This window comes from Erigeron canadensis, chromosome 1, assembly GCF_010389155.1.
Source record: "Erigeron canadensis isolate Cc75 chromosome 1, C_canadensis_v1, whole genome shotgun sequence".
NCBI classification, from domain to species: Eukaryota; Viridiplantae; Streptophyta; class Magnoliopsida; order Asterales; family Asteraceae; genus Erigeron; species Erigeron canadensis.
This window is the reverse complement of record NC_057761.1, coordinates 2,244,907-2,270,148: the sequence shown is the minus strand read 5'-3', so window position 1 is coordinate 2,270,148 and position 25,242 is coordinate 2,244,907. Positions and strand designations below refer to the sequence as shown.

At 35.2% G+C, this 25,242-nt stretch overlaps 1 protein-coding gene, 1 long non-coding RNA gene and 1 pseudogene across 2 annotated transcripts; 2 read left to right on the top strand and 1 right to left on the bottom strand.

Moving 5' to 3' along the window:
• The first annotated feature begins 8,661 nt into the window (after window positions 1–8,661).
• LOC122600079 lies at window positions 8,662–9,484 on the top strand. Its single transcript, XR_006324005.1, has 2 exons — window positions 8,662–8,791; window positions 8,896–9,484. It is a non-coding gene; the product is annotated as an uncharacterized LOC122600079 (long non-coding RNA).
• A 1,286-nt stretch (window positions 9,485–10,770) lies between these two features.
• LOC122585823 lies at window positions 10,771–15,664 on the bottom strand (annotated as a pseudogene).
• A 7,409-nt stretch (window positions 15,665–23,073) lies between these two features.
• Window positions 23,074–23,682, top strand: LOC122585363 (disease resistance protein Roq1-like). Its single transcript, XM_043757494.1, has 2 exons — window positions 23,074–23,533; window positions 23,647–23,682. The coding sequence occupies exons 1-2, from the start codon at window positions 23,129–23,131 to the stop codon at window positions 23,680–23,682; spliced, it is 441 nt and encodes a 146-aa protein (XP_043613429.1). The 5' UTR covers window positions 23,074–23,128.
• The last annotated feature ends 1,560 nt before the right edge of the window (window positions 23,683–25,242 follow it).

Sequence of the window (25,242 nt, the reverse complement as noted above, 5' to 3'; positions counted from 1 at the left end):
AATACACTAGAATTTTTACACAATCAATTATTATGTGAGTCAACATATCGTAGTATTTTAGGTCATGGATCTGTAAAAAGATCAAAACAACTATGCCATTGAAAACAGTCGCATAAGACGAGCATGATAAAGATATAGTTATAGTGACAATTTCAACACAACAATACCCTTGATCGACATAAATCTCCCATAATCTACAAGTTTGGTCAAAATGACACTTTCTCTATGAAACGGACTACATAGAGGTGACAAAAAGGGCTTACTTGGTCACGACTCATGAGTCTTGGTAAAAATAATCAGTTTTTTGTATAAGTTGTAAAAGGAGTATGTGAATTGATGGGAGTTAGCTGTAATGTTAGAGATTCCTACAACATGAATGAACAAGCAGGTCTTGATGATGTGGAAACACATCTATGGGTCCTCAACCTGATGAAAATATGAATATTGAATAGGTTAGAGAGGGTTTAAATGGGACTGTTGTAGACAATAATGCTTTAGCTTATGATGGAGTAGAAGATCTATTTGAAGTTGCTTCCTGATTTCAATTAGTTATATAGTAATATGCTCTCTTTTTTTAAACTTGTTACTAGTGGGTTCTTTTGGTTGTTTTATCTTGCAACTTGTAAGAATATCTCATGCATGTTTTAGCTTATTTTTTCTCCTTTAATTTGTCAACAACCATTTCTTAGTTGTATAGCAATCTAATTGATTGTGTAGTTTTAATCGATAGCAAGTGTTAGATGCTATGGTTTTCTGAAGGTTGTGGATGTGGGATGCATAATGGTGGACCGTTGAGGGAGATGTCCCGATTTAGGTAAACAGGTAGTTTTGTCATCTCCCATAAGTCATCGGTGTTTCTGAGTCATTGATATAAATGTGTTTCTGATTTTAATCTGGTCTTATTGCAGTTCTACATGTGTGATCGGAATAAACAATAATTATAACCAAATAGCAAGAGGAAAGGCAAGTCATACCAATTGTTTCGTAAGTATAGATTTAGTTTATGTTTATGTATCTATGTTTTTTATAGGCATGAAACCATGTTGCCGGAGCTGACCAGACCTTCGACTTTACAAAGGTCAGATTTTGTTGACCTTCAAGTGTAGACGCTCTAATTGTAGTTGTTTAGGTTAGGATGCTAAAGTTGTCCAGACAAGCTATATGATGTTGATTTATACATCTATTGGGTAGCGAGATTCAATAAAATGATTTAAGTTACTTTGGAACTTTTTGAGCGCAATGTTTTGTTTGGGTTGAGTTTTACTTTTTGTATATACGTGAAATGGAGAGTTATTTAGTATCTACAATTCTATACTCTATCTGTGTATAAATCAATAATATGATCATGAATTGCAAGTAATTATATTTAGGCGTTAGTTCCGGGTTAGGATGCTATGAATATGTATATACTGATTTATACATCTATTACTAATAGCGTCTTTCAAGCTAACTTTGAAAACTACTTATTTCACACATGCATCTGTTGGATACACACAACATGCTTTCTATAACATTCAGTTGATGACGACTTGTGAGTGTTTCTTGATGTTGCAAAGTCTAGATTATGAGCTGTGAACTTGCATTTGCTAATAACATCTCAAATTGATTTTTAGTTGATTTGAAAGCTATTCACTGAGCGGTTTTGGTTATGATGCTACACATTATTTCCAAAAGCTCTATTGTGTAAGCTTATGTATCTCATATGTACTGAATTCTCAAGTGTGATTTAAGTTAATTTGAGACTTAATATGCAGGTGTTTAAGTTAATTTGAAGGATTTGGTTAGCATGCCATCGTTTTTTAAATGTGATTCTAATGACAATCATTTGTTGCTTATCTTATTTGTTCATGCTTTGCAGCTGTAGAGAAAATGGTAGGATATTGGCAAAAAAGATACATCGGTTGATGGATTGATTAAGAATATGCTTGAGCTAAAGTATGCTAAGGTTTTGGATTTGGAATCTGCTTAATTTGAAATTAAGCATAACTTGCAACGAAATCAGATATATGTACAAGAAATTCAAGAAACCAAGAAGCAAGTCAAGAATTGTAAACAAATTGCAGAATAGGGTTGTGTAGATTTATGTCTTGTTTGATTGTCCGACTGATGCTATTAATTGTAACCCTTTACTTAAACTTTTTTCTGAAAAATGTAGAGCTTATATCTACTTAAATTACTCATGAGTATCCGTTGTAGATGCAACATTTGGCTCTTATTCTTTTCTTGAGATTGATTAGCATGGGTTCTTTTTTCTTGAATCAAGTCTAACAGTTATATCTTTTATCAATTTCTTCCGCAAATATTGAACTTTCATTTTATTAATGAATTGTCTTTCTTACAAATTTTGAGATTGATAAACTTATGAAAACAAGCTGTGACTAAGTTGCTTCTCAATTTTATGCTCATAATTGGCGCAGCCTGCTTCATTCAGTATTTGAAATCAATGCAACTCAAAACTTTGTCTAGTTTTTTGGATGTTCATGTGAGTATTATCATTTTCTTTAAAAGCTCGTATCACATAGTAACTACATGTTTCTTTACGACCACACAATTGAACTACAAATTATATTCTAATAGGACTCTTACAAATAAGGGTCCTATTACACTAATTTTTATCACTTAAATACCAAACGTCCTATTAAATTATATTATTATATCACTCCAACAAATAAGAGTCCTATTACATTGATATTTTATGACTGAATTTCATGTGTCCTATTAGGTTATGTTATAATAGGACCCTCGATGATCAAGTGTCCTATCACATTTCCATATAATAGGACATCAATTACTAAACATCCTTTAATGTACCATATAAGGATCCACATTTTAAGTGTCCTATTAAATTATATGATAACAGGACCCTTAATATTCATCCGTCCTATTACATAGTTTTTTAGGACACTCGTTTAACTGTGTATATACCCAAACACTCATGTGTCCTATTAAATACTTTGTTAGGACACTACTTTAAAAGCGTCCTACACAAAGGGTCCTAAAAACCCCATTTTGTTGTAGTGAATGGATAGTCAAAAGTTTCCATCTAGTCCAATAGCAAACGGTTATTGGTAAAGACTTCTAAAATCCGTTGATCCTTGTTGCTTTAGGAAAAACCAAAATAAAAGCAATGAAGAGCTAAAAGTCTTCATCTAGTCCAACAGCAAACGGCTGTTGGTAAAGACTTATAAAATCCGTTGATGGCTGACAATTTGCCAAAAATTGTTTTACCATCGACCTTATGTTAGTCATAAGATCGCTGACCTTCATTCCCTATAATCTGTCTCAGCACCAAAATTAAATCCCTCTCTTAAAAAGAGGTGCTGAAGCATTTTCATACTTATCTTTTCAACATTGAATAAAACATAGGACTACATCTGAAACTAACTATTTCGGATGCAACTATGTTGGTGACGTGACACTCTTTTGAGCCATATGATATATAATTTACAACAAAAAGTTACCCACTTGTTTTCTTGAGTACGTCACTTGTCCACTTGAGACTGTTACTATGCATCTGAAGGTCTGGCTCTATCTGACGCATATGGCGCACACTCAAGTATTTGTAAAATATTTTTTAAAACGTTACTCACAAAGTTATTTTTTATACACATATATCTTTGACAGTTGTTAAAAACAACTGTACAGTTTGAAAACGAGGAGAGAGGGAAAACTTTTTTTGTCTTTTCATTTGACCAATCATGTTCCATCACCATACCCTATATATACAAACTTATACTCATATTCCCACTTTCACGCTTTCTTTCAACTATTCATCTTCTCTCAAATCTCTTAAAATCTCTCAAACTGTTCATCTCCTCTAAATCATATTATCTACTTCCTTTGATCTTTACGTCTTTTAATCTCCACACCAAACTTCATAAATGGCATCATCATATGAAACTCCATCCCCTTCCGCCGCCACCGAACAAACTCTGAAATCCTATCTAAATTCTTCTACTTATTCTTCCTCTTATAATATCATTAAATCTTCTAAAATTTCCTTTGCTGCATCAGAGATGGTTGTTAAACCTAATAACCATCTCGACTCGTTTGACGTACCAAAAGGTACAAAAGGATATAAGCCTATGCTGGATTTCATCCATGCTTCCCCTGCCAGTTACTGTATAATGGCAGATCCGGAGAAGATTTATGTTCATCTTCTTTGAGAGTTCTTGTGGACATGTAGTTATGATGAGTCCACCTAGTCGATCTTTGGCACTGTTCGAGAAGGAACAAAGACCATCACCATCACTCCAGCATCATTACGTCAAACTCTTCGCTTCCCACAAGAGAATAATGATAACACATTTGTGGAAGTTGCTGGAGATGATGAATGGAAGGCATGGCTGCCTTCAATCGGGTATAATCATAACCTGAGGAACCCTCCGGCGATCCCAAGCAATCCCTTGAAACAAAATCTCCCCGGGATCTGGAGAGTTCTATTTATACATGTGATCCAGTATATGGGTGGAAACTCTGGATCTTATAATCAGGCGTCTTCAACTTCGATGCCTATTATCCACGCTCTTGCTGAAGGAAGATTCATGGACTACGCCTTGATGATCTTCAATGATATGAAGCACAAGATCACTCTGAACAACAGATCTCACACAGTGCCTTTTGTGAGAAGTTTCTCTCTTGTCTTCAAAGAGGTGCTGGGTGATGAATATGACTTGCCACATGCTGCCACAATTCAAGTAGCAAGGGTCGGCAGCAATATCTATAAGCAACCTGCTGAACATTTGGTTGCTCGCCTCACTATACATATGAAAGAGGTACTCTTCTCTCTAAACTCTTCTTTATACCCTAAAGACAGCGACTGGGAGATAGCACTTCTTTCTGATGAAGTGGCTGATACGGTCGCTGTGGACGCCGAAATGCCTTCTAAGGCTGGTTCGCTGATAAACTCCCCAACGACCTCCAAAGCCTCTAAAAAGACCAAAAGTAATCCTAAGGCAGCGTCCCCAACACAAAATCTACAATCTTCACCCTCCGCTGTCATCCTAAAACAAAAGCGGAGTGATCCAAAGGGCAAACCAAAGGTTAGGATGTCCTCTACGCCCAAGGACACTAGTACCCAAGCTACCCCATCAGCAGCCTCCCAACAGGCTGTTGACGAGTTAAATGGGAATAGCAGGCAGCCACCTCAAATTTCTGTAGGAGAGGCTGGTGAAGAAATTGGGTCACCCCAACCCACTAGAGGTCAAAGTCCAAATCCACCCCCAAATACTTCCTCTTCTTCTTATATACCCTCTGAGTCGTTGACAGCATCCAGATCACAGGTGATGCTAGAGTCAACACCCTCTACGGCCAATGATATCCCAATGGAACAACACACTGAGATTGAGGCACCAGGCTCCTTTACCCATATTTTTGAATCAAGTTTGGTAAGTGATGAAGACTTGGGCAGTGAGTTTGACCTCCAAAATGATGATGCTGAAATCAAACTCACTGCTGCTGAAGAAAGTGAGGAAGAGGTGATTACTAGTGGCCTCCTGTCAGAAGACTTGGGATATGTCTTGGTCTCCTCTCCTCCCACTGAATTTGAGGATACCCCAGTTGCATTAAGTGATATGCATCCTTCTTCAAGCTATTCTCCAAGGCCCACAGCTACTCATGAACAAATTGGCCACTTTGGAGAATATGCAACTGAACTAAATGATGATGAGCTTCAGCGAAGAGTACAATTATGTCATCTTCAAAGACTCAAGACAACGATTTTTCTTGAGGTTAAGGAGCTACATGACGAGCTTATTATGGAAGTGCCTCCATTGCATCATCCGAATTTCTTCAGGGTTCCTTGTACTCGATACCCAGTTTCCTTAAAAGCTCTCAAGGTTCCCTCTGCTGATGAAGATCTCCAAACTGCTTTCACTGCCATTAACGTGCCTGGCCTCGATTATGGATAAACCTGCCAGTTGCATGAATTATTAAGAAGGGTGCAAATTTGCCAGAGCCAAAGGAACAGACATGGTTATTTATATGGTTGGCTAGTGGACAAGATTGCTGCATTGAATGCTGATGCTCAAGCTCGATTTCTAAGGTTGATCACTGGAAATGATGAAATGATTGATGAAATGGCTGAATTGAAAGACAAAGTATTTGGGATCATCAAGGAGCATCACTATCAACACAAGTCTCATGAAACTCTTCTCAAGAGAAACCAACTATTGTTGGATCAAAGTATGAAGAGAGTCAGCACTTCCAACTCTCAAATTTCTGCTTCGCTTGACAAACTCACATCTGAATCAAACTCAGCGAAGGTCACTGAAGTGTCTGGACTCTTATCCTCTCTCAACCAACTCTCACAATCAAACATTCTTTTCACTGCACAACTTCATAAGCTTGATTCCTCTATCTCCTCTCTTTCAAAAACTCAAGACAACTTCCTCTCCACTCTCACTACTGAAATCTCTTCTCTCAAGAATCAAGTCTTTTCTCGTACTCCCTTCCAGGTTATTGTTGACAAACAGTTGCTTGATGAATCCGTTAGCAGGACAAAGCACCTGGAAGATGAAGTTGCCTCTTTTAAAGGCATGATGGGAGAAATGTTGGGGCTCCTAAAACAGCGAAGTGTGGAAGTGGCTAGTCCCTCAGCTACTTCTAAGGGGGAGAAAAGTATTGAAAAGGAGGCCCCAACAACTCAAAGTGATGAGCATGAGAATGTGCTCCCCATGTTGATACGGTTGTAGAACCTGCAGCAAATGTTGAGGGGGAGCAGCCTAAGAAGGTAGATGAGCCAAGTGTTGCTAAGGAAGTACCGGTGAATGAGGCAGTTGCTGAAGGCAGTCTGCCAGCAAGACCAATAAATGTTTCCAGCTTCAAGCCAACTGCTGAATTCCATGCTGCCCTTGAAAAGAAATATGTTGATAATGGTAAAGCAGTTGTGACCACTAAGAGCAAGCCACCAAAGGTTCCCTCCTCAGCAAGGGAACAACAACAAAAGATGATGTCTGGTGCCTTTCCTAAGTCTTCACCAGCATCTAAAACAACTGCTGAATTAACGCCAACTGAGATAGTTCTTCAAGAAGAACAAAAGAAGAAGAAATTACAAGAAGAACTCTCTTAGAAATTTATAAGTGAGCAGGTTGTGAATGAGGAACTTACCGATATTGGGGAGGAATCATTGCTCAACCTTCGCATGCCTTCAAGATTATTGTTTGCGAAAGGATTGTACAGTGAAGATCTAGGAGGTTTCTGCTTTTATAATGTTCATGGTCATGAACTCTTCTCCAGGACCAGTGAAATTCCCATCGCTCCCTCTGGATTCCTTGTTAAATTAAGAAAGTATTGCTCAAGGACTTCAAACAATCCAAGATTCATCAAGCTAATTGATCAAGAATTAATGAAGTCCGAAAGACAAAAGGATAAGGCATTCATTGAAGCAAAGCAAGAATCTGTGTAGGAGTAGATCAATATTTGTAATCTTTACTTTGCTGTATTTGTAAATTGTTTGTCATATATAAAATCAGCATTGTACCAAAGATCTTTTGTCAAATACTTGTTAGTGCAAACCTTCTACTCAGCTAAGTCTCCTTAGCGAATAGGGGGAGATTGTTGAGTTATGGATTCACTGAGAGACTCAGCAAGTCTCTTCCTCAGCGAGTAGATTCTCCAGCGATCTCTCAGCGATCGATATTATCTTCAAGTTAAAGGATAAGTTCAATGACTCATCGTTATATTTGCAAGTCAAATATGGGCGGGAAAATGAAGATAAGAAGAGTGGTCCCAAAGACACGTTTTGATCAAGAAGATTGAAGACATGTGACCATGTACCAAAACGGTACATGGGTCTTTCTCTCATACCGGATTTGGAAACAAACAAGATGAAGACAGAGGACCCTACAGATCTGAGAGATCCACCAATAGATGGTTGACAACCTTGAGGTGTCAACATCTATTGGGTTGTTATGTGACTCCCATCTCTGCCTATATAAGGAATCACTTGACCTAGCCGCAACTCTGGTTGGTATAGTTCTACAATTGTCACTTTGTGTGTGTTTCTTATTATAGAACATTTAAGTTTTTGTGTGTCAAAAACTTAACAAGTATTTTTCAATTTTTCTTCTTTGTAAACCAACCATGTATTCACTGTTTAATTAATATACATATAGTTAAACGTGTTTACTTTCTTATCGTATATCTTTTAGTTAATCTGTTTTGATTGTTGTAAACTTGGGACTTTCAGAAGTCCTACCGTCATCCGTCGGAGAATATTGTACCAACTTTATTTCGTTAAGTTTGATAATTTGTGGTAAGTTGAAGAGAATAGAAGGAAACTTTCACGCATTAAAATGTCTAGAGAAGTTTTTATTACGTGGTTGCGCACAGCTTAAGGAGTTGCCAAAAGATCTATTCAATGGAAATCTAAATAAGCTTTGTTTAGACCTCTATTATTTGAGTAGTAGTACTAAAAAACTTATTCTTTCTCACTTGCCTCGTTATTTAAGGAAGTTGGATCTGAGTAATTGTTATTTGAAAGATGAGGAAGTGCCCAGCGAACTTGGTCAGTTATCAGGTTTACAAGAGCTAGATCTAAGTGGGAATTACATGATTAAACGATTAAATTTCAGCCTCTCAAGACTTACTAGCCTCAAACTTCTCCAACTGAATAGTTGCTGGGGTCTTGTTGAATTGCCTCCCAAGTCTAGCTATTTTCAATGCAAACTATTGCCGTTTTGAATACACGGATGATAATCACATAAACTATAAATGGTTATGTCAAGTATCAATACACGGATTGGGGCGTTCTAATATTGGTATCGAGAGACTAATAGAAACCATGTTTCAGGTATGTGTGGTTCTCTCTGTGTATGTTGGTACGAAGATTATTGTATACAGTTATAAAGTATATTTAATTCACTAATTAAGAATTTGTGTTAATTTTTCTTTTAGGGAAATCTTGTTGAAAGTGGGTGTATGCACGTTGACCTACAAGGGTACGTTCTTAGGGTGTTGGAACCTCGTTTGTTTAGATGGGAGAGATGCAGAATGCAACTTCCGGAGAATTGGTACAATGACTTTTCTGGATTCTTATTCTTCACGTTTTTCTATGACTATCATTGCCCGGAGATAACTATAAAGCACGAGAAGTTAGACGGTGGTTCGACGGAATGGAGGATTCTCAAGATAACAGTGGTGTTGATTTTCCGGAGCACATAGATTACGCACGCACAAGGTTGATGTATATTTCATTTGGTTCATTGAGGAACACTTTATGGTGGCAGGATCATCAAACATCCACTTCCATGGATGTTCAATTTGACCCACACAATTGTAATGTATGTGGATATAAACTGATTCCCAAGAGAAGTGAAACAAGTATCACAGATTCCTCCTCCTCCTCTTCCTTTGACGACGTTTATACATGTCGATTGAATATCCTAGAAGATTCCAAGTCTGCTTTAAAGTTTAACGTAGCTGTAATTCAAGATGGTGTAACCTTTTATCCTAAATAGTGAAACTTCACAAGAAGTTGAATTCACATTTCCTCTTTATTTTGTTGCTTTCAATTCTTCACCTCTACTTTTTTTTCTTTCTTTCTACTCTTTATGATTATTAAATAAATTATTATAGGGAAAGGCTATTATAAAAACTCTTTAAAAAACAAGAACTTTTAATAACCTTTTAAACATAGAGTAACTTTAAGCATAACTTATAGTTCATATGTTAACGAATCTGTTCATATATAACAATTCGCATATGAACATCAAGTTATAAATTAAAAGTTCTCATAATTCTTCCATTTCAAATGGTTCTCACATGAACTAGTGATTCGCTAACATTTTATATGTAACAAGAACGGAGATTCTACCTCGGGTCTAATTGTCTTGGTTTTAACTTCTTTGGATTCCAATAAATCGCTTTCATCTATTGAGGGGCTGCTTCAAGACTTTGATCTTTGTCTTGTTTCTCTTGGACTTGTACTTATCACATTACTTTCATCAATAGACAATGGAAAAAACACTATAAGCTTCTCATCAATTTTAATATAAATAATATTAATGTATCAGTTGTTGATTTAATCTTAGTAGTTCCAATCATTGGTAGTTAACATATAAAAACTTGGTCATATTTATGAGTGGATTTAGTCATTGTTATTAGTTTTTTAAGTTGTAGGGTGACATTAACTAAAAGAAAATGTTGCTTTCAAGAAGTTGTTTATATTTAATAATTGAAAAGAAACAGTTATATAATAAATTTATTCCTGAAAATACCATGTCATTTTCATGTCAAATCAAGTTGCATCAATCAATTTAAGAAATATCAGTTTCAAGATTTATTAAAAGACATTTTCATATAATATTACTTGTATGTCATCTGAAGATGATTTGCAGACCGCAGGATCTATAGAAGTGCAAGGCTGCCAAGTTTCAATAAGTATGACCCAAAAAGCCTTGTGCCGGTTCACAAACTTGTTGGTTTCGACTGATTCAACTACAGATTTTTTTAACCGTAATCAGTGAATCACTAACCTCAGTCTGGTTATCAAAAACTGATCCCATTCATATATCAAAAAAACAACCTTTTTGTTTAGTTACCCAACCCACCCATTTCGCCATGCCTAACTAGTCAAGGCTTTAATCATAGAATTTTATCAGAATACGATGCCTGCAAGATGTTGCCTATGTGATACATTTCATTAAAAAAGGACAGCTTTTACCGTCAATAATGTCGAACCTTTTACTTATGAATGTGGTGATTCAGGTCCTCTTCAATTTCAACTAGATCATACGATTAAAATGAATAAAAAACAGAGTAGCAAAAAGAAATCATGTCAAATGGGTCAAAAGTTGCCCAAAATGTATGGTTAATGCACCTCCAATCTTTAGTTACTACAACTGGACTATTAATGATATAAAATGTTTTAAAGACATGTAAAAAACATTTATATGAACGCAACTATTAATGATATATGAACAAGGATTGCATCACATCAATCTGGGCAGCTCATTGCTACTGAGACAAAAATTACCTTTTGACCCATTACTCCATCACATCAAACCAGGCTGCTCAACCTCCAAATTTGCATTCTAAAATGTGTAGATTTTCATTACAATGAGAACTGTTGCTAACTTGGGATGCCTGTCTTGAGAAAGCAACTCTAGAAGTAAGACTTGTATCGCTGAGCTAACCCAAACATACCAAGTGTACCACCAGTGTGAAGCATAACCACTTTCACACCTATTTTCTCCTCTTGACTAAGTTGAGTTGCTAGCTCCCATGCAGCCAAAGTATATATCGGATCAACTAAAATACCAGTCTCTTGAGCAATTTGTTGGCATGCTTCTATTTCCCCTTTCAACACATTCCCAAATCTGGATTTAAAGCAACACAAAAAGGATCATTTGTCAAGCTATGAACAGTAGAAAGATCGTGTCTTTGTAAAAATGAATGTGTTCTTTATCGGATCGAATAATGCTTTACATAATCACATATAACATAAGAATTTCATGTCCAAAGAACATATTTGAATGTGAACAGAACATACTTCCTTGGAAGCTGACGTTCCACCCAATTTACAAGTCCAGTGTGTGTAATAGGTAAGTCAAAACATTGACATAACTCAGATATCAAACGTTGCTCTTGTTTCTGTACCCTTCTCTGGTGTCAGAGAGCATCACTGCAGTTACTTCCCATGGGAGCCTGCCAGTAGATAGAACCATTGTGAATATGCTGATTGCTTGAATTTGGCTACAGCTAATTGTCAAATTGGCTAATAACTGCAAATAAAGTTGCTTAATATCCTAAAGTAAGTATCTTTTGTTTGATAGCAAAAAGCAAAAGTTGAAGATTACAACAAATGATTGATAGCACTCCGTTTAGTATTGAGCATAGAGAAGCTCAAACAAAGAAGCTTGAAGAGTATGTGTCTGCTTGCAAAGATGAAGAGAGATTGCTGTTTCAGAAAGCAAAAGTTGATTGGCTACATGAGGGGGATAAAAATACGGCTTATTTTCATAGACTTATTAAAGGAAGAGCTCATATGAGTAAAATTGTTTCAATTTGTAATGAGGAAGGTGATAGGTTTGAAGGAGAGGAGATGGCTAATCAATTTGTAGACCATTTCCAAAAGTTTTTAGGTGTTGATCTGGATGTGAAAGAGGTACAAAATCCAAAAGCATTATTTCATAACACTGTGAATGATTCTGATAAGGAAGGTATGGTTACTGATATAACTAGTGCTGAGATTAAGACAGCTTTAGATGAAATTGATGATAATAAGTCTCCTGGACCTGATGGCTGTACTGCTAAGTTCTTTAAAGCAGCTTGGGATATAACAAAAGAGGATTTTGTGATGCGATCAAGGAGTTTTTTCAGTCAGGTAGGGAACTGGGTGGCGTGAATGCTACAGTTATTGCACTTGTTCCCAAGTTTGAAACACCACTGAAAGTCTCTGAATATAGACCTAATGCTTGCTGCAATGTGGTTTATAAGGTTATAAGTAAAATTATAACTACCAGAATCAAGAGTGTACTGGGGAAGCTTGTAGATGAAAATCAAAGTGCATTCATTCCCGGTAGGCACATTACTGATAATATACTGCTTACTCAGGAGCTTCTTAAAAATTATGATTAGAAGAGTGGGATGGCAAGGTGTGCAATGCAAATCAATCTACAGAAAGCTTATGATACCATTAGTTGGAAGTTTCTGGGGAATATACCAAGATGGTTTGGATTTCCAGATAAGATGTGGAATTGGATCATGAGGTGTGTCACTACAACTAAGTTTTCCGTTAATGTTAATGGGGAGATAAAGGGGTATTTTAGTGGGGCCAGAAGGCTTAGGCAAGGTGATCCTATGTCACCGTACCTATTTACTTTAGTGATGGAAGTATTTAATCTCATGCTTAAAAGAGTGGTCAAGGGGCAGAATGGATTCAAGTACCATCGGGGTTGCAAAGAGTTAGGTATTACCCATTTATGTTTTGCAGATGATCTATTGGCTGTTTGTTATGGGAATCTTATATCTGCTAAATGTATTAAAGCTGCAATTGATAAGTTTAGCATGTGCTCTGGTCTGTATCCGAATGTTGGGAAGAGCTCTGTGTTCTTTGGGAATGTGAAGCAGAATGTTAAAGATCAAATCCTGGAAGCTCTTCAATTTAAGGAAGGGAAATTACCGGTAAGATACCTAGGAGTTCCACTAATTACTAAAAGTCTGGGTAATAAAGATGGTAAAGAGCTTGTTGATAAAGTCACAAATAGGGTTCTGGATTGGAAGAATAGGTGCCTTTCTTATGCTGGAAGATTACAACTTGTTACATCGGTGTTATCATCTATGCAAATTTATTGGGCATCTCTTTTTTTGCTACCCAAAACAGTCATCAAGGAGATTGAGAAAGTATTTAAAGGCTTCTTGTGGTGTGGGGGAGATTTGACTAAAGGAAAGGCTAAAGTTGCGTGGAAAGATGTTTGCAAGCCTAAGGAGGTTGGAGGGTTAGGATTAAAATCTTTGTCTGATTGGAATGAGGTTTTGTTAACAAAACATTTATGGGATATTTGTATAAGGAGAGAATCATTATGGGTTAAGTGGATATTCAACAACAGGTTAAAAGGCGAATCTGTTTGGAGGGTTAATGAAAATGGGAAATATGCATGGAGTTGGAAAGGAATTTTGAAGGTTAGAAATAGAATAAGGAAGCATTGTGTAAGTAGAATAGGAAATGGTACTACTACTTTAATTTGGTATGACAGTTGGTGTAAAGAAAGTCCTTTAAGTGAGTATATATCTGATAATATGCATGATTAGTGCTGCACATTTTAGTCAAAAAACTAAGGTGGCAGATTTGATAAGTAATGGAAGTTGGACCTGGCCCAAGGAATGGTATGGAAGGATTGCTATTCTAAGCAATATTGAGGTGCCGAACGTTGATGAGCATAAGGCTGATAGAGTTGTCTGGATAAATAGAGAAGGGATTGAAGTGAAATTTAGTATCAGCAATGTTTGGAAAGATACAAGAGAGTATGGAAGTAAAGTCAAATGGGATAAACTGATTTGGTTTAGTCAATGTGTACCTAGTCATGCGTTTATAGTGTGGTTGGCCATAAAGGACAGGTTAAATACTCAGGAAAGGCTTATAAAATGGTATCCTATGAAGCAATATGAATGTGCACTTTGTAAGGGGCCAAAGGACTCAGTTGATCACTTGTTTTTTAAATGTGAATACTCTGAGTGGATATGGCAGGAAATAAGGGATAAGGTTAATGGTCATGATATTCCTGGTGCATGGAAGGAGATTGTTAACTGGTTAATTGCTACAAAGTGTCCCAAAAAGGTGTGGAATATAATACGAAGGATTGCTTTTGCAGCCACTGTATATTTGATTTGGAAGGAAAGGAATTCAAGAATGTTTAAAAATGCTAGCTTGCCAAAGGAGAAGTTAAAGGATCAAATATTGGAAGGCATTAAACTCAGGTTGGTAAGTCTAAGGTTTAAACGATGCAAGGCATATGATGAATTGAGGGAGAAGTGGGAGCTCCAATAAGAGATAGTAACTGGGCATATTGTGTTTTTCTATTATGAAGGATGTGCAGCTATTATTGCATGAATAGGTATTACTAATCAGGTACGGCTAGGTAATTCTTGTATTTAGTATGAATGATTGGTGATTATAGAGTTTAGATAAAAGTATATAGTGTAGATTTGGTGGAAGGTTTGTAAATGGTGAACATGTTCACCATAGATGAGTACTGATGTATTGTAATTAGTCTTTCGTATTAATAAAATGGATGAGGTATCGGTCTCTTTATAAAAACAAAAAAAAAAGTATCTTTTGTTTGGTACTTAACCCTAAAGAATATACAAGCGTACAAGAAACTGTAATTGTTTTAAGCAATAAGCACATACCCTAAACATAAGGCTCCGATTCCTAAACCAATAGCAGTAGTGCCAGTACCAGCGTCCACAACAATTTTCAGATGATGAATTTTTCCAAATATGTGATCTTGTGACAGGTACTTCACAAGGCGAATCAAGCCTATTAATACAAATCAAGTAGGTTCAGAAAATGACAAATGTTTGATGATTAATTACGATTACAAAGAAAATTTACTATAACAATAATATAATCTATCAGTAAATCAATACAGGTAGTTCTCTGCATTAAAGATTAAGGGCACCTTTTTACCCATTTGACCAACTCTCTTTGCCCAAGTTGCCCATTTAACCAATTTTCCTTATAGCTGATTTTTTTTTCTTTCTAATTGAACAAAATTCGGATAAAAATGAATCCATATGTCCCAACCCAATTAAAGAATAAGTAAATGATTTGAAATTGCCACATATAATCATAAATGCTTCTTTAAATTCCATAGTGGCAGATATTGAACATGAAGCTTACCAGGCAATGCAATGGCATCTCCTGCACCTTCATTAACAATGACTATCTTCTTTGAATTCGAATGCTGCACATGATCTATATTTGCAGACTTAATTAAGTCATCAAGACATACAACCCTCCCCCATAAAGAATCAGCATGTGACAATAGCATTTCTTTCCTGTTTTGTGTATAAAGATCTTGGAACATAAGTGACACTTCCATATAACATGGAAATTAAATTGTATCCGGTTACAATCTGAGGTTTTTCTCCACGTAATAGTAAATGTGCTTTATTATATGCATAAAAAATATTGACATTTATCATATTAAAGCTTCATTATATACACCTATCTTAAAACGAACATTTTTTTTTGCATGTAGACGATTATTATGGGATGTAAGGAGTACCATTTAACTACCGGACCGGGGTTGCCGGTTGCGTCAAAATGTAAACTTTTGGTCAATATGTTACCTTTCTTGCCACATCTTATCCTATGTTCAAACTAAACCCTAAACCCTAACTTGGGAAGCTTATAAGGAAGATAAGAATAGCATTGCATATATGTGTCAAAGCTTAATACATTTTTAGTGAAAATAAGCGCAGTTTTACTTAATATTATCGCCAATACATAATTCATAGAGATGTATTATAATATAATTATAACTTAATAAGTAAATAAAAATGCATAATCTTGATGGGATTAATTTAAAAACAAAAGCACGGACCTGAGGATTAATTGAATGGAATTGGGAACTTCCGGTTGAAATGAACTTCATTTCTTTATATCATTGTTATAGTTTCCCTAGAAAAAAGTTGATGGGGTTTATGTTTCTAGTTAAATTTAATGTAAATTAAAACAAAAAAATTGAGAAAAAATGCTACAAGAAATTAAAATGCCATTGTTTTCATTTTGGAATTATCAAATAGCAACATTTATAATTAATTTTTCTTTTTTTCATATAAGTAGCAGCTTTTCTGTTGGGTTGTTTTTGTGTAGCCCATGATGACGAAGCCTACAAATGAGCTTATACCCAAAAGTCCATAATTTTTTATAGAAATGTTTTGATTTTACTTGTTGACTTTAAAATTAATATATTTTTCTCCTTAAAAATATTTAATATTATTTCTAAGTTGATTGTAATTGTATTATTTTTGAAACTATTTTCATTGGATTGTAATAATTTTAGTAGTAATTTTTATTTTATAAACACCCTGATTGGTTGAAGTATTGAACAATATTTTTTTTTTGTTGAACAAAAAAACGGGTTTTTTATAAGGCTGCTTATGAGTCATGACCAATGAAAGTTTTTAGAAATTCTATCTTTGTATCAGTTTTTTGATTTCTAGAAAATTATAAACTAAATAATACAAAGTTTCAAAACCAATATCAAATGAAATCAAAAGAATATACCTACATTCATACACCGATAAAATAAATAAAAATACAGATGCGGAGTAGTTGGCTAGTTGCAGATATGAAATTATAGCAAGCACCAAACATAAAAGAATGATAAAAAAAGATTTGTACCCATAAAGAGGTAGGGAGTGAAATCCCTTACCTAATTTATAAACCCTAGTTCGAGATAGGAGAACTCCCCTCCAAGAGAGAAAATTGGAAGTAAACAAAGAGATATTTCAGTCGAGACTTCAAGGAGAAGAGAGAGGATCGAGAGGCTCAGGAGGAGAGAGATCCGAGAGCACAAAGAAAGAGAAGGAAGTAAATCTTTGAATCTGACGAGACCTAAAGGAAGGAGCGAATTGATATATATATATGATTTCGAGAGTGAATATACTCAAAAAGGGAACCCGGAGCTCACTCCAGGAGAGAGAAACGAGAGTGAGTTGCGGGGACCACACAGCCGAGAGTGAAAGGAAGGAAGGAGTTAATGACCAAAATGGTGTATTTGGAAAATTTAATTATAAAAATGGTATATTTTTAAAAGTATTTACCAAAGTGGTGTTCTTTATAAGAGAATGTCTATAAAAATGGTGTCTTGTTTATTTTTTTTAAACTTCTCTTTCTTTCCATCAATTTCAAAATATATTGCAAACGTGATTAGTATAAGTGAAAAAAAATATTACATGAGTAAAACAACAATATATTTGTTATTGTTAACATATATATAGTTTTGAATATTCTTAGCATAAACTAAGAATTTATCAAAATGAAACCACAAACCTTCATGGCTATCATTTCATTGTGTAATATATCTTAGTAAAACAGCAATATATCTGTAAAAATGGTGTTTTTTTTCTTTGAAGGCATAAGTTTTTCTATGAAGAAATTGATTTTGTTATAACGTACTGATTGGTTTAAATTAATTTGTTATTTACTATTGACGATTCACGGATATTTTGCCCTTAGCCAAACAAAGTTCCAGCCCAAACATCATTACTTTTGTTGACATCGATCATTACTTGAAACTCGTTAGTATATTATAGAGTGCAATGATATGAGCCACTATAATTTATGATCATATCCTTTTCTTTTGATTTTTTCAATCTTATTATAGATTTTAAAGAGGAATATTGCAACGTAAGTACTAGGCCGGTTGGCTTGCTAGGAAATTTACAAGGATGATTATTGAACAACATAGTAATAAAGTTTCCCAAATACATCATTTTAGTCATTAACTCGGAAGGAAGAGAAAGAAGAAAGAGCCGAGAGCTATATATATATATATGTCAAGAGTTGTGGGCCCCAGCTGAGAAGTAAAGAAGAGGAGTGAGAATCTGAGAGTGATAAGATGGACCCAGCGAGAGCTCTCCTTGGGGAGGAGAGAGGAACGAGAATAACTTCAGGTCAAGAGATGTTCCTGGAGTTAGCTTCTGTCGAGAGTAACCTTTGCTTCAACATAACGAGATTGGGCCATAAATGTTTAAAAGGAGCTTAAGGCCCAATTGATGAATATGTAACGGATTTAAAATCCAGGCCCACCATCAATGGTATTCAAGAATGTGGCTCGAGATGGTCGAGAGCTGCTCTCCGGGAGAGTTGGTCGAGACTGAAATGGAACTAAGCCATGAAGCATACGAATAATTCCAAAACTTCTTCAAAGATGTATAAATCTTATTGTAACTATAATAACATGTGTATATTATAAGTCCACATATAATATCCAAATTTCACACTTATGATTGAAGGTGGGATATCCAATCACGGTATAAGTCCAAGGTTATATTCATCATTATCTCGAAGGTTCTATTCTTCTACATTCATTTTATATTTAGAGGCCAGACCCACATCTGACAGGCCCAATATACAATGTAACCCTAATTGGTTGCTTATAAATACTTGTAATCATTGGATGTCAATTCATTCAGAATACATTGAATACGACATTCAATATTCATTCATCATATTTACGCGCACATACTCTCTCTCTAAATTTATCGATTGATCATCATCAAAATCACCAGAATCATCAACATTTAATATCCTCCAGAGATCGATACATTTCTCTGGGAAAACCATTATTCACCTTAGATCCGTGAAGGATTTAGTAGGTTTGTACTACGAGGTAGGAGATTATAATGGTTTTCATGGTTAAATCTCTTTTGTGATTGAGTTTGATATTATCATTGTTATAGTTTCCCTAGAAAAAAGTTGATGGGGTTTATGTTTCTAGTTAAATTTAATGTAAATTAAAACAAAAGAAATTGAGAAAAAATGCTACAAGAAATAATGCCATTGTTTTCATTTTGGAATTATCAAATAGCAACATTTATAATTAATTTTTCTTTTTTTCATATAAGTAGCAGCTTTTCCTGTTGGGTTGTTTTTGTTTAGCCCATGATGAAGAAGCCTACAAATGAGCTTATACCCAAAAGTCCATAATTTTTTATAGAAATGTTTTAATTTTACTTAGTTTGAGTTTAAAATTTATATTTTTTTTCTCCTTAAAAATATTTAATAATATTTTTAAGTTGATTGTAATTGTATTATTTTTGAAACTATTTTCATTGGATTGTAATAATTTTAGTAGTAATTTTTATTTATAAATACCCTGATTGGTTGAACAAATTTTTTTTTTTTTTCTGGTTGAACAAAAAAAACGGGTTTTTTTATAAGGCTGCTTATGAGTCATGACCAATGAAAATTTTTAAAAATTCTATCTTGTATGAGTTTTTTGATTTCTAGAAAACTATAAACTAAATAACACAAAGTTTCAAAACCAATATCAAATGAAACCAAAAGAACATACCTACATTCATACACCGATAAAATAAATAAAAATATAGATGCGGAGTAGTTGGCTAGTTACAGATAGTAGAAGCAGAAATTATTGCAAGCATCAAACATAAAAGAATGATAGAAAAAAAATTAGTACCCACAAATGGTAAACTTTCTAAATACAAATAGCAATTAAAAAGATACGGAGTATATATTTAACGAAATACATACTAAACAATAGTAGAGATTTACCTGTGTAATGCGGTGATTGGCGGTTAGCGGTGGTGCTGACGACGGTTGTGGTAAGTTTTGTGGTTATTAATGTAAAAATAATTTTATGTAAAAAGGGGTTTATAGTTATTTTAAGGTTGATGGTGCATGCTGTAAATAATTTTATGACATATATATTACGTGAAGACAAGTAAATTAATGAATAAAGGATAAGAATATTTTAAGTATAGTGAATCATTATTTGAGAAAATGAGAGAAGAGCTTGTTTTATAAAGTAATTAAAAAAACAAAAAGAAAAAACAAAGTTTATCATATGAATATTATTTTAAAGGGAATAAAAATACAACTTATAATTTTATTAATAGGAAAATAAATAATAACTGGTAATGATAAATTAATATGTTTAAAAATCAACTTAATCATAAGATGATACATGTAAAAAATTTTATCAAAAGATAAGATTAAATAGGAAAATTAATGAAATTTACGGTGTTAGTTTATTGAGATTTTAAGTTGAATTTTTTATATATTAATTAAGTAAAATCTTCAGGCTCCGGAGATTTGTCACCACCACATACCCATACTGCTCTCTTTATTTCTGGTTCTCAGCTTCAATAGCACAAGTGGAAAACAATGACAGTTTGTTGAAAAAAGCGAATAGGGTAGGAAAATTTATTAGTGCAAAATCGTTGAAAAATTTTCAAATAGAATTGTTGAAAGCCTTTTTTTTTTTTCTTTTTTTTTTTTTTATCGAAGGAGCATCCTTTAGCCACCGACCATCGACCTTAACTCCCCTTATTGATAAAATTCTTCTTTTTTTCTTGACCATGGCATGAAAAAATTTCGCGTTTTCGCCCCCTCCTTGCTTTTTGGACCAGGTCTCGATTCATGCAATGATCCAGATTATGCAATGTTTGAATGATTGCAGATCGGTTAGCATTTAACTCTTCGCGTGCTGTATTAGCTTGGTCAGCAAGAGAGCGGTCTATATTACCTAGTTTAGTTACTAACTCAGCTCGGTTAGGCCTCTTACATAAGTATTATGACCTCCAACATTTTACATCAGCTATTAGCCTTTTCTACTTAAGTTTTAACATTACCATTGAGTTAGATGGCTTGTTTGGCAGTACCTTTCCCCAGCTATCAGTAACACATTTATTCAATCCCTCCGACTCCAGCCACGAATTATAGTATTTAAAAGGAATGGGACCAAAGTCACTATTGTTTAGAGCAATCAGAATAGGCCTATGGTCAGAGATAAGATCATCTAAGATCATCCCATCATAGTCTTCCATCTGGTCACATAACTCGCTAGAAATAAGAAATTTGTCCAGCTTGCTTGCCTTATTACACGAAGCAGAAATACGAGTAAATATGTGACCACCCAACTGATAATCCACAAATCCGCCATTGAGAATGAAATTGTTAAAATTGGTTGGATTAAGCTGGTTGAAAAGGAACCCAGTCTATCTTCTTTGCACCTAACCGAATTAAAATCTCCATATAGAATGTAGTTCCCCGGCCGGGTTAGTGACTTTAAAACTCAGCAACCGATTCCAGAGTACGTGCCCCCTTCGCTTCAACTTGTGGAGCATATAAATTTACAAAAGAACAATGAGTATTAGATAAAGTACAAATGCCATCAACGATTAAAAAATTCTTATTAGAAATGACCGAAATTTTCTGGAAAGCACAGGGTCCCAAATTGAAAGCAAACCACCAGAGTGCCCACTAGCCAATGACTCAGCAAAATCAAAGTTATTGTTTCCCCAAATCATCCGAATACGGGAAATATCATGCGTTGCGATAAACGTCTCTTGTGCTCCAAAAAATTAATACAACTTTGTGTTTTGAAAGAATTGAACTGACTAAATTACATTTCTTGGTACTTCTCATTCCACGTATATTGAGGGACAAAACATTCATTGGAAAACAACATCCTTACTACTAGAAGAGCTCAAAATTAGAACCTTTGAAAGTTAAGCCCATATCTACCCTAACATCTTTTGCTTTTTCAAAGTCCTCAATAATTGGGTGGAAACCTCTAATAGAGGATAACTTAGAAGTAAAAGAACTACAGACATCCTCATTTTCCAATGTGTTCTTCTCGATCTGCATCGTCTACGCATTCATCACGAATCTTTTTAGAATAACCAGGAGGTTTAGATAAACTTTCAGAGGCTACCGAATTGGACATGTGAGAAGAACTAGTTGTTGATTGTTTATGGACATGGCCATCAGAATGAGGTATACTCACATCATTATCCATTTCTTTTACAATACGCTTGGTAGAGGTGATATCTTTTGGTTACTTGAGCACATTCTCATAATCTCATCCAAGTGTACACTTGCTTTTATTCGTGAGAGGACCTGATTCATATCTTCAAATAATTTCCGTTCCACATCTTACATGTTTTTTTCAAATTGATCATCACTTTCAAAAGATTCTTCAGAGTCATAATCCGATGGGACTTTGGGGTCGAGAATGGTCGAGTGTTCCTTGACAAGAGCTTGAAAAATAATCCCATCAACACCTACCTTTATTACCTCATTAATGTGGAGTTGGGGAGTAACTGAGACACAAACTTTCCCTAATGCTAATGGTTCATCCCGATCATCTTGTACAGACAAGCTCTTGCCCCAAAGATTACCAATTTTCATTAAGGTCTCCTTATTGCACCCACCCAAAGGTAAACCAAAGACTTGTAGCCATATAAAATTTTCCATTGGGACAAACCAACGATCCATAGGATTTAGCTCTTCAAAAATAGACATCACAATATGACAACTCTTGAAATGATCCATCATCTCTTAACCCCCCAAACACCCCCCCCCCCCCCCCCCCCCACACACACACACACACACACACTTAAAGTTCAAATTACTAAAACCTTCCTTAAAGCAAATCTGATAGATATGAGGAATCAAAGAAGGATTTTTTACCTTTCCAAGTAGGACATAAGATTCAACAACAACATCTGTTGATTCATGGGCAACAAATACCTTTTACCTTATAATCTTATTCGGTTGAGAGCCTCCTTTGACCACATCTACATAGGAACCATGGTCCTTAGACCCAAAGTTAGCATTTGAATACTAGTGAGGAATACTCTCCGAGTACTCGTTAAAAAGTAGGGTCTCGAGTAGATCCGAGTCGGCCGATTATTCCGAGTACTTCCCGACATGACCACTTTCACCCCCGGGTACTCACCGCATATACCCGAGTACTCCCAACTCACTTATCAACCGACTTGAGAACGATTAGCGACTTCCGCAACCTTGTATATATATATATATATATATAAATATCTCTGGGAAGAAATATACTGGGAAGAAACCCAAAAACATGGTTTAAAAGGTCTGCAAGAAAAAATTTTCTCAATTGTTTTTGGAAAACAAATGCAAGTTGAGAGTGTTGAATTAGGAAAATACAAGATTAAACAAATGTTATGTAATAGAAAAGTACTGATTGTTCTTGATGATGTCGATCATCTTGACCAACTCAAGGCGTTAGCTGGATCTCGTAAATGGTTTGGTGATGGGAGCCGCGTAATAATGACCACTAGGGATCAACATTTGCTGACATCTGTAGATGAGACCGAGGTCTTGCCTATCAGTTTATTGTCACGTAAAGAAGCTGCCAGTCTCTTTAACAAGCGTGCATATAACGCGAAAAACCCGATACAAGATTATGAGGTGCTTTCACGAGAAGTTGTTACTTATGCTGCTGGGCTCCCCTTAGCACTGATTGTTTTGGGTTCATTTTTGTATGACAAAGACAAGGATGCGTGGCTTAGTACATTGGTTAGACTAAAAGAGCATCCTGAAATGGATATTGTGGAAAAGCTTAAAATTAGCTACGATGGACTTAAACAAGTGGAGAAAGATTTATTCTTGAATATTGCATGTTTTTACAGGAGAGAGCAAAATCATGCCGCAATGGAGATTTTTGATGTTTGTGGTCTTTACCCAAAAATAGGGGTACAGGTGTTGATACAAAAGGCTCTAATAACTGTTTCTTCGTATGGTTACTTTGATATGCATGATCTGATACAAGAAATGGGACACTATATCGTTAAAGGAAAACATACCAACAATCCCGAAAAACATAGCAGGATTTGGCAAGAAGAAGATGTTAAAGACCTATGTTCCAGGAATGCAACGATGGTAAATATTACACACTAACTTTTCAAGATGCACAATGAGTGATACACACACATGCACACAAATACTAACAAGCTCAATCTTTATAGTTTTTTTCCCTTTATCGCAGGAATATGATAAAATCGAAGCCATAAAATGTGTTGTTCATGGTTATTCATCAAGCTTGATTATGCTTGTAGCAAAGATGGAGAAACTAAGATTTCTTGAAGTGACCGATTTTGGTGAAGTTCAAAAGCAATATCCCAGCCGTGCAACAATGGTAAATATTACACATTTGCTTTTCTTGATGCACAATAAGTGATATTCATACACATACACATATACCGATAAGATACTCCAACTCAATCTTACATTTGTTGGGTTTTAATCTTACTATGATGAACAAAATCACAGGTAATATATGAATATACTTTCTATTAGATCGTAACTTGTAATATTTGTTCATACGAAATTTACAGACTCTTGACCATATATATAGATATCGAAAAGACACCATGAAAAAGTGTGTTGTTTCATTAAACGGTGCCTATTCTAATAACCGACTCCAACTAACAATAACTGACTCTAATGGACACCCTTTCATGTATCGGTGTGTCCCTTCCTTTTGGTTGTGTCTCTTGCCAAGAGTTACACCCTTTTATTTATTTACATAATACACACTATATATTCTAACTTGACACATTTAAAACAAAGATTTACATAATACACACTATATATTCTAACTTTTATTTATTTACATAATACACACTATATATTCAATACTCCCCCTTAAACTAAACTTTGGTTTAAGACGGGTCTTCAATCTTGCTTGGATCTTGCTTTTTACAGCAAGGCTGAATCTTCATCGGAGTGATAAACGAGGTGTGATACTTCATTCTTGTCTTTCTCCTTCCATTTGATACATTCGTAAGCAAGGTGACCAAATTCACCACAATTATAGCATCTCATTTTATTCTTGCCTTGTTCTCCTTGCTTCGTATCTCTTCCTCGTCCCTTTCCTACTTTGTTAAAGTTTCTCCCTCTTCCTTGATTGCTTGAACTTGCCATCAAAAGTTTGTCTTGATAATTTTCTTTATGTTCGTCTTGACTTTTGAGTCGTTCTTCAAAAGCAATTACTCTTCCAACGGCTTCTTCAAACAACATTTTGTCTAAATCTTGACATTGTTCAATAGACGCCACGATAGGTAGAAACTTCTTTGGAATAGAATTAAGTAGTTTCCTTACTAGCACCTTATCTTTCAAAGTTTCACCAAGGCCCTTAAACTTGGCCTTTATACTACTTAACTTTCCTCCATAGTCGCTTACTTTTTCATTTGCCTTCATCCTTAGCATCTCTAGTTCGCTCCTCA

Coding starts and splice junctions, on each gene's coding strand:
- LOC122585363 (XM_043757494.1), top strand. CDS start 23,129: ATGCAAGTTGAGAGTGTTGAATTAGGAAAATACAAGATTAAACAAATG. Junction 23,534..23,646: donor ATGCGTGGCTTAGTACATTG/GTTAGACTAAAA, acceptor ATGTTTTTACAG/GAGAGAGCAAAATCATGCCG.